The 18,606-nt window shown below is 38.2% G+C and overlaps 1 protein-coding gene across 1 annotated transcript in view; it reads right to left on the reverse strand.

The window, feature by feature from the left end:
• Positions 1-18,000, reverse strand: part of LOC116971586 (solute carrier family 43 member 3-like) — a 50,279-nt gene extending 32,279 nt beyond the window's left edge. Inside the window, exons 1-2 of the mRNA XM_033018820.1 lie at positions 17,606-18,000; positions 14,984-15,113 (exon numbers count right to left, since the gene is read on the reverse strand). Coding sequence (XP_032874711.1) covers positions 14,984-15,113; positions 17,606-17,795 — 320 coding nt within the window. The 5' untranslated portion in view covers positions 17,796-18,000. The remainder of the gene's footprint in view (positions 1-14,983; positions 15,114-17,605) is intronic.
• Between the last annotated feature and the right edge of the window lie 606 nt (positions 18,001-18,606).

An 18,606-nucleotide genomic window follows, 5' to 3' on the forward strand; every position in this document is an offset into this window, starting at 1 on the left:
AGTCTGAGGAGCGTTTCTCCAGAGGTATTTGCCAGAACGAGCTCCTGGCATCGAGGACCGAAAACACTGTGGCCTGACCGACCTGGGCAGCAACATCTTCTACAGTCCGCATAGGGTAGTGGGGACGTTTTATAGCCATATTCAAATCCTTGGGGTTGATGCACACCCGTATTTCGTTCTTACCCTTCTTCATGGTGGCGACCATGGTGGAGACCCACTCGGTGGGATCGCTGACGGCTTCCAACACCCCCATTTTAACCATGTTGTTCAGCATGACTTCCACCTTGTCCTTCATAGCGAATGACACCCTGTGTGGGGCACGGATCACAGGCGTGACAGAGGGGTCAGTAGCAATCTTGTACACAAGAGGCAGCTTCCCCAATTTGTCATCGAAGAGGTCGGGGTACTCGGAGAGTGGATTCAGCATCACCCGCACTTCGTGGACCGTGCGGTCGAAAGACACTAGACCAAGGTCCTGGCAGGCTTGATTACTCAAAAGAGTCACACAGTCGCAGTCCAGAATGAAGAACGACAGGTCACGGGATGCTTTCTGCAGCACACAATGGAAGGTGGCCCTCCCCACAGGTGTTAGCTCTTCTCCCCCATAAGCACGTAGTATAGAGCGATCAGCAGTCAACAGCTCATTATTCCTTATCTTGTTGAACAGTGATGTTGACATAACATTCACTTTCGCCCCCGTATCTAGTTTCGCAGAGAAGGACTTGTTGTTATCACTGGATACTTTGACTGATTGCACCCACGTGATTTAACATTTCCACCACCAAAGTGTATCAACTTGGACTTGAGCATGCAGTTTATGCATATTCGCACAATCCCTTTAACGCACAGAATGCACCTAGTGTCTATAGGTAGTTGATACCATATAACTGAAGAATTGGTAACTCATGCAAAGCCCATCCGCCCCCATAACTAGAGATTGTATTAGTAATTTTCCATCTTTGAGCAATAGCACCAGTTTGTAATTGTAACTGAAGATTTACTGACGAAAAGTTAGTGGAGCAATGCCGAATACTGTTCGTCCACCAAAAGTGACTTTAATGGTTTCAGCTGGTAATAGTGATGAGCGATAACGTGCCCACCGCTCCCGACCCTCATATCATAAAGGTAATCTGGTATGGCTGGTTTATAATCATACTATGTTACTTCAGTTACTGTTACCTGTGATTTCACACCACTGCTTTGAAGCTTGATGTGCATGCGGACTGGCGGGGTTCTTCACGTAATCGCTCATGGTAACTCCTCATAAAATAAAGATCAAACTTCAAACTGGTAAGTTCTCGTTTAATCTTACCATTATTTGTTGGTTATAACTCTACAACTTTAAGCCACAGTGCCATGTGAAGAAATATACCCCAATAATTCCACCCTGCAAATCAGACAGCGTCATGATTGGTTAATACCGCCGATGAACGCTCGTCAAGATGATACGTAAATCGTGTTTCGCTCACCGCAGTTGCTGCCTTATCTTATTTAGTATAACTTGTTTAGAGATACTGTGTGGAAATAGGCTCTTCGGCCCACCGATTCCATGCTGACCGTCGATCAACGGTTGAACTTGTTCTATGTTATCCCACTTTCTCATTCACTCCCTGAACACTATGGGCGACCTTCCGTTTTTGCAGAGGCCTCTGATTATAGCAGCAACCCCTGTAACTACATTGCTTCCTCGGCCATTAACATCTCTAAATGGCTTCTGCTGATATGCCTGCCAAGATGAATGTTTGTTTTTTTATACGTGATGCTTTCTTTGCCCCACCCCTAACTTTGTCCCTGTATTATTTAAACATCTCTCCCCTCAGAATACCTCTCATGTGTTACACCCACGACACTGTGACCATCTCGGCATTCAAATACAACGTGACCCGTCCCAGGACCCACTTGTCACGACCCCTTCAACTTCACCAAGACTCCTGCAGCATTGCTCAGTATACCCTCACTCCTCTTGATGCTCTTCCGGCAACATAGAAACATAGAAAATAGGTACAGGAGGAGGCCATTCGGCCTTTCGACCCAGCACCGCCATTCATTGTGATCATGGCTGATCGTCCCCCATGCCTGCCTTCTCCCCATATCCCTTGACTCCACTAGCCCCTAGAGCTCTATCTAACTCTCTCTTAAATCCATCCAGTGACTTGGCATCCACTGCCCTCTGTGGCAGGTAATTCCATAAATTCACAACTCTCTGGACGAAAACGTTTTTTTCTCCCCACAGTCTTAAATGCCCTCCCCTTTATTCTAAGACTGTGGCCCCTGGTTCTGGACTCGCCCAACATTCGGAACATTTTTCCTGCATCTTGCTTGTCCAGTCCTTTTTATCTATATTACTAAAAGTCTGATCTTGACCGCTTTTGGCACACTGTGGCGTGATTTCCGAGAGAACGCCGCCACTTAGGGCCGTCATTTTTGCCCACCTCGCTCAGAGCCGCCCTACGCCTTTCGGGACCGGAGGATTTTTCCCATCGATGAAAAGTTAGAGATATATTATTTTTTTTTAAAGATTTGCCATTCTCTCTGCTGCCCCTGCTGGAGGGAGGGGGAGAGGCTATAAAACCCGGAAGTGGTGTGCCTCACTCAGTCTTTTCAAGATGGAGGAAGCCAGAGGGTCACGTTTCTCTGAGCTGTGAATAACACTGAACACATGTCTACTCAACTGTGAGGGCCCTTAATGTGGTTCTAAAATGCATGCAAAAAGTGTCTATTGGTTCTAAAAGGCTTGCAAAAAGTGTTTATTAGTTCTAAATGTTTGCAAAAAGTGTCTATTGGTTCTAAAATGCTTGCAAAAAGTGTCTATTGGTTCTAAAATGCTTGCAAAAAGTCTCTTTTGGTTCTAAAATGGTTGCAAAAAGTGTCTATTGGTTTTTAAATTCTTGCAAAAAGTGCCTCTATTGGTTCTAAAATGCAAAAAGTGCTTCTATTGGTTCTAAATTTTTTGCAAGTGCCTCTATTGTTTCTAAAATGCTTGCAAAATGTATCTTTTGGTTCTAAAATGCTTACAAAAAGTGTCTCTTGGTTCTACAATGCTTGCAGAACGTGTCTTTTGTGGTTCTAATATGCATGCAAAAAGTGTCTATTGGTTCTAAAATGCTTGCAACAAAAATGTCTATTGGTTCTAAAATGCTTGCAAAAAGTGTTTATTGGTTCTAAAATGTTTGCAGAAAGTGTCTCTTTTGGTTCTAAAATGGTTGCAAAATTGTCTTTTTTGCTTTTACAATGCTTGCAAAAAGTCTTTTGGTTCTAAAATGCTTGCAAAAAGTGTTTATTGGTTCTAAAATGCTTGCAAAAAGTGTTTATTGGTTCAAAAATGTCAGCAAAAAGTGTCTATTGGTTTTAAAATGCTTGCAAAAAGTGCCTATATTGGTTCTAAAATGCTTGCAAAAAGTCTCTTTTGGTTCTAAACTGCTTACAATAAGTCTCTTGGTTCTACAATGCTTGCAGAAAGTGTCTTTTGTGGTTCTAATATGCATGCAAAAAGTGTCTATATTGGTTCTAAAATGCTGGCAAAAAGTGTCTCTATTGGTTCCAAAATGCTAGTAAAAAGTGCCTCTTTTGGTTCTAAAATGGTTGCAAACGTGTCTTTGCTTTTACAATGCTTGCAAAAAGTGTCTTTTGGTTCTAAAATGCTTGCAAAAAGTGTTTATTGGTTCTAAAATGCAAAAAGTGTTTATTGGTTCTAAAATGTCAGCAAAAAGTGTCTATTGGTTTTAAAATGCTTGCAAAAAGTGTCTATTGGTTTTAAAATGCTTGCAAAAAGTGCCTATTGGTTCTAAAATGCTTGCAAAAAGTGTCTCTATTGGTTCTAAAATGCTTGCCAAAAAAATGTAAATTTGTTCTAAAACGCTTTTAAAAGTGTCTCTATTGGTTCTAAATTGCTTGCAAAAAGTGTCTCTATTAGTTCTAAAATGCTTGCAAAAAATGTCTCTATTTTCTAAAATGCTTCCAAAAGGTGGCCCTATTGGTTCTAAAATGCTTGCAAAAAGTGCCTCTATTGGTTCTAAAATGTTTGCAAAAAGTGCCTCTATTGGTTCTAAAATGCTTCCAAAAGGTGCCTCTATTGGTTCTAAAACGCTTGCAAAATGTGCCTCTATTGGTTCTAAAATGCTTGCAAAAAGTGCCTCTCTTGGTTCTAAAATGCTTGCAAAAAGTGTCTTTTGGTTCTAAAATGCTTGCAAAAAGTGTTTATTGGTTCTAAAATGCAAAAAGTGTTCATTGGTTCTAAAATGTCAGCAAAAAGTGTCTATTGGTTTTAAAATGCTTGCAAAAAGTGTCTATTGGTTTTAAAACGCTTTTAAAAGTGTCTCTATTGGTTCTAAATTGCTTGCAAAAAGTGTCTCTATTAGTTCTAAAATGCTTGCAAAAAATGTCTCTATTTTCTAAAATGCTTCCAAAAGGTGCCTCTATTGGTTCTAAAACGCTTGCAAAAAGTGCCTCTATTGGTTCTAAAATGCTTGCAAAAAGTGCCTCTATTGGTTCTAAAATGTTTGCAAAAAGTGCCTCTATTGGTTCTAAAATGTTTGCAAAAAGTGCCTCTATTGGTTCTAAAATGTTTGCAAAAAGTGCCTCTATTGGTTCTAAAATGCTTGCAAAAAGTCTCTTTTGGTTCTAAAATGCTTACAAAAAGTGTCTCTTGGTTCTACAAAGCTTGCAGGAAGTGCCTTTTGTGGTTCTAATATGCATGCAAAAAGTGTCTCTATTGGTTCTAAAATGCTTGCAAAAAAATGTCTATTGGTTCTAAAATGCTTCAAAACGTGTCTCTATTGGTTCTAAATTGCTTGCAAAAAGTGTCTCTATTAGTTCTAAAATGCTTGCAAATAGTGTCTCTATTGGTTCTAAAATGCTTGCAAAAGGTGTCTCTATTGGTTCTAAAATGCTTGCAAAAAAAATGTCTATTGGTTCTAAAATGCTTGCCAAAAGTGTTTATTGGTTCTAATATGTTTGCAAAAAGTGCCTCTTTTGGTTCTAAAATGGTTGCAAAAGTGTCTTTGCTTTTACAATGCTTGCAAAAGGTGTCTTTTGGTTCTAAAATGCTTGCAAAAAGTGTTTATTGGTTCTAAAATGCAAAAAGTGTTTATTGGTTCTAAAATGTCAGCAAAAAGTGTCTATTGGTTTTAAAATGCTTGCAAAAAGTGTCTATTGGTTTTAAAATGCTTGCAAAAAGTGCCTATTGGTTCTAAAATGCTTGCAAAAAGTGTCTCTATTGGTTCTAAAATGCTTGCCAAAAAAATGTAAATTTGTTCTAAAACGCTTTTAAAAGTGTCTCTATTGGTTCTAAATTGCTTGCAAAAAGTGTCTCTATTAGTTCTAAAATGCTTGCAAAAAATGTCTCTATTTTCTAAAATGCTTCCAAAAGGTGGCCCTATTGGTTATAAAACGCTTGCAAAAGGTGCCTCTATTGGTTCTAAAATGCTTGCAAAAAGTGCCTCTATTGGTTCTAAAATGTTTGCAAAAAGTGCCTCTATTGGTTCTAAAATGCTTCCAAAAGGTGCCTCTATTGGTTCTAAAACGCTTGCAAAATGTGCCTCTATTGGTTCTAAAATGCTTGCAAAAAGTGCCTCTATTGGTTCTAAAATGCTTGCAAAAAGTGTCTTTTGGTTCTAAAATGCTTGCAAAAAGTGTTTATTGGTTCTAAAATGCAAAAAGTGTTTATTGGTTCTAAAATGTCAGCAAAAAGTGTCTATTGGTTTTTAAATGCTTGCAAAAAGTGTCTATTGGTTTTAAAATGCTTGCAAAAAGTGCCTATTGGTTCTAAAATGCTTGCAAAAAGTGTCTCTATTGGTTCTAAAATGCTTGCAAAAAAAATGTAAATTTGTTCTAAAACGCTTTTAAAAGTGTCTCTATTGGTTCTAAAATGCTTGCAAAAAGTGCCTCTATTGGTTCTAAAATGTTTGCAAAAAGTGCCTCTATTGGTTCTAAAATGCTTGCAAAAAGTCTCTTTTGGTTCTAAAATGCTTACAAAAAGTGTCTCTTGGTTCTACAAAGCTTGCAGAAAGTGCCTTTTGTGGTTCTAATATGCATGCAAAAAGTGTCTCTATTGGTTCTAAAATGCTTGCAAAAAAATGTCTATTGGTTCTAAAATGCTTCAAAACGTGTCTCTATTGGTTCTAAATTGCTTGCAAAAAGTGTCTCTATTAGTTCTAAAATGCTTGCAAATAGTGTCTCTATTGGTTCTAAAATGCTTGCAAAAGGTGTCTCTATTGGTTCTAAAATGCTTGCAAAAAAAATGTCTATTGGTTCTAAAATGCTTGCCAAAAGTGTTTATTGGTTCTAATATGTTTGCAAAAAGTGTCTCTTTTGGTTCTAAAATGGTTGCAAAAAGTGTTTATTAGTTCTATAATGTTAGCAAAACGTGTCTATTGGTTTTAAAATGCTTGCAAAAAGTGCCTCTATTGGTTCTAAAATGCTTGCAAGAAGTGCCTCTATTGGTTCTAAAATGCTTGCAAAAAGTGTCTATTGGTTCTAAAATGCTTGCAAAAAGTCTCTTTTGGTTCTAAAATGCTTACAAAAAGTGTCTCTTGGTTCTACAATGCTTGCAGAAAGTGTCTTTTGTGGTTCTAATATGCATGCAAAAGGTGTCTCTATTGGTTCTAAAATGCTTGCAAAATGTGTCTCTATTGGTTCTAAAATGCTTGCAAAAAGTGTCTCTTTTGGTTCTAAAATGGTTGCAAAAGTGTCTTTTTTGCTTTTACAATGCTTGCAAAAAGTGTCTTTTGGTTCTAAAATGCTTGCAAAAAGTGTTTATTGGTTCTAAAATGTCAGCAAAAAGTGTCTATTTGTTTTAAAATGCTTGCAAATAGTGTCTATAGGTTTTAAAATGCTTGCAAAAGTGTCTCTATTGGTTCTAAATTGCTTGCAAAAAGTGTCTCTATTAGTTCTAAAATGTTTGCAAAAAGTGCCTCTGTTGGTTTTAAAATGCTTGCAAAAAGTGCCTCTATTGGTTCTAAAATGCTTGCAAAAAGTCTCTTTTGGTTCTAAAATGCTTGCAAAAAGTCTCTTGGTTCTACAATGCTTGCAGAAAGTGCCTTTGTGGTTCTAATATGCATGCAAAAAGTGTCTATTGGTTCTAAAATGCTTGCAAAAAAAATGTCTATTGGGTCTAAAATGCTTGCAAAAAGTGTTTATTGGTTCTAAAATGATTGCAAAACGTGTTTATTGGTTCTAAAATGCAAAAAATGTCAATTGGTTCTAAAATGCTTGCAAAAGGTGTCTCTATTGGTTCTAAATTGCTTGCAAAAAGTGTCTCTATTGGTTCTAAATTGCTTGCAAAAAGTGTCTCTATTGGTTCTAAATTGCTTGCAAAAAGTCTCTATTAGTTCTAAAATGCTTGCAAAAAATGTCTATTGGTTCTAAAATGCAATAAGTGTCTATTGGTTCTAAAATGCTTGCAAAAAGTGCCTCTATTGGTTTTAAAATGCTTGCAAAAAGTGCCTCTATTGGTTCTAAAATGTTTGCAAAAAATGCCTCTATTGGTTCTAAAATGTTTGCAAAAAGTGCCTCTATTGGTTCTAAAATGCTTGCAAAAAGTCACTTTTGGTTCTAAAATGCTTACAAAAAGTGTCTTGGTTCTACAATGCTTGCAGAAAGTGCCTTTGTGGTTCCAGTATGCATGCAAAAAGTGTCTATTGGTTCTAAAATGCTTGCAAAAAGTGTTTATTGGTTTTAAAATGATTGCAAAAAGTGTTTATTGGTTCTAAAATGCTTGCAAAAAGTGTTTATTGGTTCTAATATTTTTGCAAAAAGTGTCTCTTTTGGTTCTAAAATGGTTGCAAAATTGTCTTTTTTGCTTTTACAATGCTTGCAAAAAGTGTTTATTGGTTCTAAAATGCTTGCAAAAAGTGTTTATTGGTTCTATAATGTTAGCACAAAGTGTCTATTGGTTTTAAAATGCTTTCAAAAGTGTCTAATGGTTTTAAAATGCTTGCAAGAAGTGCCTCTATTGGTTCTAAAAAGCTTGCAAGAAGTGCCTCTATTGGTTCTAAAATGCTTGCAAAAAGTGTCTCTATTGGTTCTAAAATGCTTGCAAAAAAATGTCAATTGGTTCTAAAATGCTTGAAAAAAGTGTCTCTATTGGTTCTAAAATGCTTGCAAAAAGTGCCTCTATTGGTTCTAAAATGTTTTGCAAAAAGTGCCTATATTGTTTCTAAAATGCTTGCAAAAAGTCTCTTTTGGTTCTAAAATGCTTACAAAAAGTGTCTCTTGGTTCTACAATGCTTGCAGAAAGTGTCTTTTGTGGTTCTAATATGCATGCAAAAGGTGTCTCTATTGGTTCTAAAATGCTTGCAAAAAGTGCCTCTATTGGTTTTTAAATGTTTGCAAAAAGTGCCTCTATTGGTTCTATAATGCTTGCAAAAAGTCTATTTTGGTTCTAAAATGCTTACAAAAAGTGTCTCTTGGTTCTACAATGCTTGCAGAAAGTGCCTTTGTGGTTCTAATATGCATGCAAAAAGTGTCTATTGGTTCTAAAATGCAAAAGAAATGTCTATTGGTTCTAAAATGCTTGCAAAAAGTGTTTATTGGTTCTAAAATGATTGCAAAAAGTGTTTATTGGTTCTAAAATGCTTGCAAAAACATGTCAATTGGTTCTAAAATGCTTGCAAAAAGTGTCTCTATTGGTTCTAAATTGCTTGCAAAAAGTGTCTCTATTGGTTCTAAATTGCTTGCAAAAGTCTCTATTAGTTCTAAAATGCTTGCAAAAAGTGTCTCTATTGGTTCTAAAATGCTTGCAAAAAGTTCCTCTATTGGTTCTAAAATGTTTGCAAAAGGTGCCTCTATTGGTTCTAAAATGTTTGCAAAAAGTGCCTCTATTGGTTCTAAAATGCTTGCAAAAAAAGTCTATTAGTTCTAAAATGTTTCAAAAAGTGTCTCTATTGGTTCTAAATTGCTTGCAAAAAGTGTCTCTATTAGTTCTAAAATGCAAATAGTGTCTCTATTGGTTCTAAAATGCTTGCAAAAGGTGTCTCTATTGGTTCTAAAATGCTTGCAAAACAAATGGCTATTGGTTCTAAAATGCTTGCAAAAAGTGATTATTGGTTCTAATATGTTTGCAAAAAGTGTCTCTTTTGGTTCTAAAATGGTTGCAAAATTGTCTTTTTTGCTTTTACAATGCTTGCAAAAAGTGTTTATTGGTTCTAAAATGTTTGCAAAAAGTGTTTATTGGTTCTATAATGTTAGCAAAAAGTGTCTATTGTTTCTAAAATGCTTGCAAAATGTGTCTCTATTGGTTCTAAAATGCTTGCAAAAAGTGCTTATTGGTTCTAAAATGTTTGCAAAAAGTGCCTCTATTGGTTCTAAAATGTTTGCAAAAAGTGCTTCTATTGGTTCTAAAATGCTTGCAAAAAGTCTCTTTTGGTTCTAAAATGCTTACAAAAAGTCTCTTGGTTCTACAAAGCTTGCAGAAAGTGCCTTTTGTGGTTCTAATATGCATGCAAAAAGTGTCTATATTGGTTCTAAAATGCTTGCAAAAAAATGTCTGTTAGTTCTAAAATGCTTCAAAAAGTGTCTCTATTGGTTCTAAATTGCTTGCAAAAAGTGTCTCTATTAGTTCTAAAATGCTTCAAAAAGTGTCTCTATTGGTTCTAAATTGCTTGCAAAAAGTGTCTCTATTAGTTCTAAAATGCTTTCAAATAGTGTCTCTATTGGTTCTAAAATGCTTGCAAAAGGTGTCTCTATTGGTTCTAAAATGCTTGCAAAACAAATGGCTATTGGTTCTAAAATGCTTGCAAAAAGTGATTATTGGTTCTAATATGTTTGCAAAAAGTGTCTCTTTTGGTTCTAAAATGCTTGCAAAAAGTGCCTATTGGTTCTAAAATGCTTGCAAAAAGTGCCTCTATTGGTTTTAAAATGTTTGCAAAAAGTGCCTCTATTGGTTATAAAATGCTTGCAAAAAGTCTCTTTTGGTTCTAAAATGTTTACAAAAAGTGTCTCTTGGTTCCACAATGCTTGCAGAAAGTGTATTTTGTGGTTCTTATAAGCATGAAAAAAGTGTCTCTATTGGTTCTAAAATGCTTGCAAAAAGTGTCTCTATTGGTTATAAAATGCAAAAAGTGTCTATTGATTCTAAAATACTTGCAAAAAGTGTCTCTATTGGTTCTAAATTGCTTGCAAAAAGTGTCTCTATTAGTTCTAAAATGCTTGCAAAAAGTGTCTCTATTGGTTCTAAAATGCTTGCAAAAAGTGCCTCTATTGGTTCTAAAATGCTTGCAAAAAGTGCCTCTATTGGTTCTAAAATGTTTGCAAAAAGTGCCTCTATTGGTTCGAAAATGTTTGCAAAAAGTGCCTATATTGGTTCTAAAATGCTTGCAAAAAGTCTCTTTTGGTTCTAAACTGCTTACAATAAGTCTCTTGGTTCTACAATGCTTGCAGAAAGTGTCTTTTGTGGTTCTAATATGCATGCAAAAAGTGTCTCTATTGGTTCTAAAATGGTTGCAAAGGTGTCTTTTTTGCTTTTACAATGCTTGCAAAAAGTGTCTTTTGGTTCTAAAATGCTTGCAAAAGGTGTCTCTATTGGTTCTAAAATGCTTGCAAAACAAATGGCTATTGGTTCTAAAATGCTTGCAAAAAGTGATTATTGGTTCTAATATGTTTGCAAAAAGTGTCTCTTTTGGTTCTAAAATGGTTGCAAAATTGTCTTTTTTGCTTTTACAATGCTTGCAAAAAGTGTTTATTGGTTCTAAAATGCTTGCAAAAAGTGTTTATTGGTTCTATAATGTTAGCAAAAAGTGTCTATTGGTTTTAAAATGCTTGCAAAAAGTGTCTAATAGTTTTAAAATGCTTGCAAGAAGTGCCTCTATTGGTTCTAAAATGCAAGAAGTGCCTCTATTGGTTCTAAAATGCTTGCAAAAAATGCCTCTATTGGTTCTAAAATGTTTGCCAAAAGTGCCTATATTGTTTCTAAAATGCTTGCAAAAAGTCTCTTTTGGTTCTAAAATGCTTACAAAAAGTGTCTCTTGGTTCTACAATGCTTGCAGAAAGTGTCTTTTGTGGTTCTAATATGCATGCAAAAAGTGTCTCTATTGGTTCTAAAATACTTGCAAAAAGTGTCTCTATTGGTTCCAAAATGCTTGCAAAAAGTGCCTCTTTTGGTTCTAAAATTGTTGCAAAAAGTGTTTATTGGTTCTAAAATGCTTGCAAAAGGTGTTTATTGTTTCTAAAATGTCCGCAAAAAGTGTCTATTGGTTTTAAAATGATTGCAAAAAGTGTCTCTATTGGTTCTAAAATGCTTGCAAAAAAATGTCAATTGGTTCTAAAATGCTTGTAAAAGTGTCTCTATTAGTTCTAAATTACTTGCAAAAAGTGTCTCTATTAGTTCTAAAATGCTTGCAAAAATCTTCCCTACTCTCAATGGGAAAAGCTTGTCCACATCAACTCTGTCTATCCCTCTCATCATTTTAAAGACCTCTATCAAGTCCCCCCTTAACCTTCTGCGCTCCAGAGAATAAAGACCTAACTTATTCAACCTTTCTCTGTAACTTAGTTGCTGAAACCCAGGCAACATTCTAGTAAATCTCCTCTGCACTCTCTCTATTTTGTTGAAATCCTTCCTATAATTGGGCGACCAAAATTGTACACCATACTCCAGAATTGGTCTCACCAATGCCTTGTACAATTTTAACATTACATCCCAACTTCTATACTCAATGCTCTGATTTATAAAGGCTAGCATACCAAAAGCTTTCTTTACCACCCTACCTACACGAGATTCCACCTTCAGGGAACTATGCACAGTTATTCCTAGATCCCTCTGTTCAACTGCATTCCTCAATTCGCTACCATTAACCATGTACGTCCTATTTTGATTTGTCCAGCCAAGATGTAGCACCTCACACTTATCAGCAATAAACTCCATCTGCAATCTTTCAGCCCATTCTTCTAAATGGCCTAAATCTTTAGTGTGCTGCAAGGACATCAGAATTTTACCTGAATAAGGGGATTAATAAAGTTTAATCTAATCTAATCTAATCTAATCTCTCTGTAGACTTTGGAAATCTACTTCATTATCCACAACACCACCTATCTTAGTATCATCTGCATACTAATCCAATTTACCACACCTTCATCCAGATCATTGATGTACATGACAAACAACAGTGGCTATTGGTTCTAAAATGCTTGCAGAAAGTGTCCTTTTTGGTTTTAAAATGGTTGCAAAGTGTCTCTATTGGTTCTAAAATGGTTGCAAATGTATCTCTATTGGTTCTAAATTGGTCGCAAAAAGTGCCTCTATTGGTTCTACAATGGTTCTATAAGTGTCTAATGGTTCTAAAATGCTTGCAGAGAGTGTCTCTATTCATTCTAAAATGCTTGCAGAGAGTGTCTCTATTGGTTCTAAAATGCTTGCAGAGAGTGTCTCTATTGGTTCAAAATGGTTGTAAAAAGTGTCTCTATTTGGTTCTAAACTGCTTGCAAAAAGTGTTTATTGGTTCTAAATAGCTTGTAAAAACTGTCTCTATTGGTTCTAAAATGCATGCAAAAAAATGTCTATTGGTTCTTAAATGCTTGTAAAAAGTGTTTATTGGTTCTAAAATGTTTGCAAAAAGTGTCTCTTTTGGTTCTAAAATGTTTGCAAAAAGTGTCTCTTTTGGTTCTAAAATGCTTGCAAAAGTGTCTATTGGTACTAAAATGCTTGCAAAAAGTGTTTATTGGTTCTAAAATGTTAGCAAAAAGTGTCTATTGGTTTTAAAATGCTTGCAAAAAGTGTCTATTGGTCTTAAAATGCTTGCAAAAAGTGCCTCTATTGGTTCTGAAATGCTTGCAAAAAGTGTCTCTTTTGGTTTTAAAATGCTTGCAAAAAGTCTCTTTTGGTTCTAAAATGCCGGCAAAACGTGTCTAGGTTCTAAAATGCTTGCAAAACGTATCTATTGGTTCTAAAATGCTTGCAAAAACCATATAACCATATAACAATTACAGCACGGAAACAGGCCATCTCGACCCTACAAGTCCGTGCCGAACAATTATTTTCCCCTAGTCCCATCTACCTGCACTCAGACCATAACCCTCCATTCCTTTCCCATCCATATACCTATCCAATTTATTTTTAAATGATAAAATCGAACCTGCCTCCACCACTTCCACTGGAAGCTCATTCCACTCAGCTACCACTCTCTGAATAAAGAAGTTCCCCCTCATGTTACCCCTAAACTTCTGTCCATTAATTCTGAAGTCATGTCCTCTTGTTTGAATCTTCCCTACTCTCAATGGGAAAAGCTTGCCCACGTCAACTCTGTCTAACCCTCTCATCATTTTAAAGACCTCTATCAAGTTCCCCCTTAACCTTCTGCGATCCAGAGAATAAAGACCTAACTTATTCAACCTTTCTCTGTAACTTAGATGCTGAAACCCAGGCAACATTCTAGTAAATCTCCTCTGCACTCTCTCTATTTTGTTGACATCCTTCCAATAATTGGGCGACAAAAATTGTACACCATACTCCAGAATTGGTCTCACCAATGCCTTGTACAATTTTAACATTACATCCCAACTTCTATACTCAATGCTCTGATTTATAAAGGCTAGCATACCAAAAGCTTTCTTTACCACCCTATCTACACGAGATTCCACCTTCAGGGAACTAGGCACAGTTATTCCTAGATCCCTCTGTTCAACTGCATTCCTCAATTTGCTACCATTAACCATGTACCTCCTATTTTGATTTTACCTGCCAAGATGTAGCACCTCACACTTATCAGCATTAAACTCCATCTGCCATCTTTCAGCCCATTCTTCCAAATGGCCTAAATCTCTCTATAGACTTTGGAAATCTACTTCATTATCCACAACACCACCTATCTTAGTATCATCTGCATACTTACTAATCCAATTTACCACACCGTCATCCAGATCATTGATGTGCATGACAAACAACAGTCTATTGGTTCTAAAATGCTTGCAGAAAGTGTCCTTTTTGGTTCTAAAATGGTTGCAAAGTGTCTCTATTGGTTCTAAAATGGTAGCAAAAAGTGTCTCTATTGGTTCTAAAATGGTTGCAAAAAGTGTCTCTATTGGTTCTACAATGGTTCTATAAGTGTCTAATGGTTCAAAAATGTTTGCAGAGAGTGTCTCTATTCATTCTAAAATGCTTCCAGAGAGTGTCTCTATTGGTTCTAAAATGCTTGCAGTGTCTCTATTGGTTCTAAAATGGTTGTAAAAAGGGTCTCTATTTGGTTCTAAACTGCTTGCAAAAAGTGTCTATTGGTTCTAAAATGCTTGCAAAAAAGTGTCTATTGGTTCTAAATGCTTGCAAAAAGTGTCTCTAATGGTTCTAAATGCTTACAAAAAGTGTCTCTATTGGTTCTAAATGCTTGCAAAAAGTGACTATTGGTTCTAAAATGCAAATAAAATGTCTATTGGTTCTAAAATGCTTGCAAAAGGTGTTTATTGGTTCTAAAATGATTGCAAAAAGTGTTTATTGGTTCTAAAATGTTTGCAAAAAGTGTCTCTATTGGTTCTAAAATGCTTGCAAAAAAATGTCAATTGGTTCTAAAATGCTTGCAAAATGTGCATCTATTGGTTCTAAAATGCTTGCAAAAAGTGCCTCTATTGGTTCTAAAATGTTTGCAAAATATGTTTTTTTGGTCCCCCCCCCCCACTGGCCAGCAATATTGGAATTGGTGCAGAGGTGGAATATTGCATTGGGGGACCAGCCCTCCCGTGTGAAGCTGGGACCCAATGGGTCCCACTTAGTCTAGTAATTTTATATGTTTCTATAAGATCCCCCCTAATCCTTCTAAACTCCAGTGAATACAAGCTTAGTCTTTTTAATCTTTCCTCACATGACAGTCCCGCCATCCCAGGGATCAATCTCGTGAACCTACGCTGCACTGCCTCAATCACAAGGATGTCCTTCCTCAAATTATGAGACCAAAACTGTACACAATACTCCAGGTGTGGTATCACCAGAGCCCTATACAACTGCAGAAGAACCTCTTTACCCCTATACCAACACTGAACAAAGCAATCAAGAATAACTTACATAGCCAGGAGACGAGTGACCACAGTACCGAAGTAGTCGAGCAGGAAGCCGTTGGCCACGGTAGTGACAGGCATGACGAAAGCGGCAATTGTGAAGATCAGCGTGAATCGTTCATCCTGCAAATCACAATCTAGTCGGAGAGACAGTTGGTGAGAGTTATTGAGCGAAAGAGATATATAGAGCGAGGAAGTAAGGAAGGGAGATGGCGGAAGAAAGACAGGGACAGAGAGAGGGAGGGGATGAATAAAGCTGTTGAAAATTAAAGAATGCTTGGATGAAGGAAATAGGTAAATCACCGCGATAGGCAAAGGCAACGGAGAAAACGAAGAAATCTGAAGTGTTAGCTAGGATGGAGACGTGGTTTAGTGTGAAAGAGGGAGATAATTTCAGATAAAGCGGGCAAGGGGGGACAACGAGACAGAATAAGAGAATGTGGATGGGAAATGAAAATGCAAACTGTGAAGTGTAAGGACACATTGTAAGAGTAGAGGTACTGTGAGAGAGGGTAGAGAGAGGGGAGCATGCAGCAAACAGAATATCTACTTTTAAAGCAACTTTGAATTCCCTCGTGATATTCAATCATATATTGCAGCCTATTGAAAACGCGGGTTATTCCCTGTTGCCGTGGATAGATCCATCACCAGCATCTCTTGTAGTTCTGCTTTTTCCACTCTCTCCACAGGTGGAACTAGGACAGACCTCCACTCGTCCTCAATTTTCACTCTTTCGGTTTCCACATCCAATCCAGCAATCTACGATATCCCTGGCACCTACAACGTGATCCTACCACCAGTCTCGCCTTCCCATGCCACCCTTATCCTACTTCCGTGGACACTAATTCCTCCATAACTCCCTGGTTCCCTCATACATTCGCACCCAAACACACCTTGCTCAGTTTGTTACCTCTGCAATCACACGGGAATTGACACATCTTCCCATACCTCCTCCCTTACACCCATCCTTGGACACCAACAGTACTTCCATGGATATAGTCAAGTCAAGTCACATTTATTTATATAGCACATTTAAAAAACAACTCTCGTTGGCCAAAGTGCTTTACATTTGTTATAAGAATAGTATAAACAAACAAACTACATACATATATACATATAGCCCTCGCTCAGTGGACGTCAGGAAAGGCTTGGGAGTATAGATAAGTTTTTAGTCTTGACTTAAAGGAGTCGATGGAGGGGGCAGTTCTGATGGGAAGGGGGATGCTGTTCCACAGTCTAGGGTCTGCAACTGGGTAGCTTGCAACTTTACAGTATGAATGTTAAATTATGCAATTTTAAGAAATTAACCTAAAACATCCCCCTTGGATTTGGATCCAGTTTGTCCCCTCCCGATAATCCTTCCCCTAACTTTATAATTATCACCTATATTTTAATCTCTGGCATTTGTCCAACTAGTATCAAAACAACTCGCCTTCATCGCCCTATCACTTGCCAGGTTTTGTCCCGCCTCCATATCTCTGCCAGTTTACTACCTTGATGTAAATCTGAAAGAGGGTTCTGACACGAAACGTGACAGAACCTAATCATGTTCTCCAAAGACACTGCCTGATATAAATTATTCCGGCAAAACGTATATTTTGCAATTCAGCGTCTGTAGTTCCATATGTTTAAGAGCGAGTAGCCACAGCTTCCAATGTTCTAGTGTGCGCATAGAAATGCAGCGACCTGGTAAAGAGACAATAGGAAAACCTTTCTGCCCAAACCTAGTCCTTCTCGCAGCGGTGAATCCTCCCATTTATCTCCCACCGCGACAGCGTTGCCTGAAACGTGCTCACCAATGGTGAGTGCACCAAAGTCTCGCTTCTCCTTCCTTCATCCTGCACACTGTTCAGCGCAGCACATTTTTTACTGAAATCACTCCTGCACACTTTGCTTCTTCGCTCAATGGTCATTCCCTTCGCCCTCCCCATATTCATGCCCTACATTTCCCGCCCAATGTATCCACTTCCCTCTTCTCCTTAACCTCTTTTACTCTCCCTCGGTAACTTTGTCTCAGTTTCTCCACTTCCATCCACTTTCGCAATTCAAGAGTAAAGGTGAATGAAGAAGGTGGAGAGAACATGTTAGGACACAATTTGCTTCTAGATTCCATGTTTACTTTTCCACGATACTCTTATCTCATCGTGAAATTCGCAGATTCAGATATGTGTCTTTTTCGCTTTTGCGATCACATTCTCTGCGCGCCTGCCTGTTACGGTGTCACTGGGACCGTCGTCCTAGCCCCTGTCCCACTTAGGAAACCTGAACGGAAACATCTGGACACCTTGTGCCCCACCCAAGGTTTCCGTGCGGTTCCCGGAGGTTTTTGTCAGTCTCCCTACCTGCTTCCACTACCTGCAACCTCCGGCAACCACCTGCAACCTCCGAGAACCGCACGGAAACCTTTGGTGGGGCGCAAAGTCTCCAGAGGTTTCCGTTCAGGTTTCCGTTCAGGTTTCCTAAGTGGGACAGGGTTAGCAGCCTCGGTCGGCGTCAACTATTTAACTTGGTCTCCTGAATATTTCATCAACGTTCTACTTTTCATTGATCTGTCTTTCTCCATCGTCTAGCTCTGTCCCTCTGTATAGTCGCTTGATTTTCTCCTCTCCCCCGTCCCACGGGCACTCACCAGTGACATTCCTCGCTCCAGAATCGCTGGTGTTATGCAACGAGAGGCAGAGATCAGCAAAGTACTCTTCTTTCTTCAAAACAAACACAAGGGAGGGCCATCCATAGAGCAACCCCGCGAAGCCTAGGCACTCTATGATCCCAGTAACAAATGTCAAATACCGCCTGACTCTCTCGCACAACCGGACCATCTCGCAGACAATCACTGGATATGCTCGAAAATCAATGTTTCTCTGGTTGTGTATAACTGCCCCTGTACTTCTGGCAACGTATCAATCTATCCCGGCGGTCCTTTAAACCGTATGCAAATCGATCAACTCTGCCCTTCTGACAGCAAAGGGTTCCCTCAGCACTGTGTCCCAGTGACTGTGCAGCGTTCTCTCAGCTCTGCCCCTCCAGCAGTCGACCATCAGCATGGCATATTTGACGGTAGGATACTTCCTCAACTGTGTCCCTCTGAAGAATCGTCTCGCTCACTACCGCTCCTCGACGGCGCAGCGTTGCTTCTGGACTGAATGAGGGGCGTTGTGTGATTCACATGTGCGGAATTCCGTCAATGCAGCCGGCGCGAAGTTATGTAAGTATGTCACAAATCCGGTTAATGTAACCAATTGTTTACAGCATTAACAACGCCAAACCTGTCAAATCACTTTTGGTTTGAATTAATTTCAACCTGGAGATAGACAATGTTAAAGATGAGCTGCGGGAGAGATAGAAATGGAAGGTAAAGGGAAAGCATGAAACAGTCTTCATGACTTCTGAGCATCCGAAAATGATTGGTGGAAAAATAACTAGCTTTGAGAAAGCAGGCAGTGTGAGCACAAAAAGCTCCTGCAAACAGTAAGGTGTTTAAATATAAAGACATATAAGAGAAACACCGCGCTCCCATTGAAAAACCATGTCTTCCCTTCACCAGGCTCAAGAACAGCTTCTTCGCAGCTGTTATCCAAACCCCCCCCCCACCCATCGGCTCTCCCCACTCCCTGCTTTATGTCCAAACAC

This window comes from Amblyraja radiata, chromosome 3 (assembly GCF_010909765.2).
Source record: "Amblyraja radiata isolate CabotCenter1 chromosome 3, sAmbRad1.1.pri, whole genome shotgun sequence".
Taxonomy (NCBI): Eukaryota; Metazoa; Chordata; class Chondrichthyes; order Rajiformes; family Rajidae; genus Amblyraja; species Amblyraja radiata.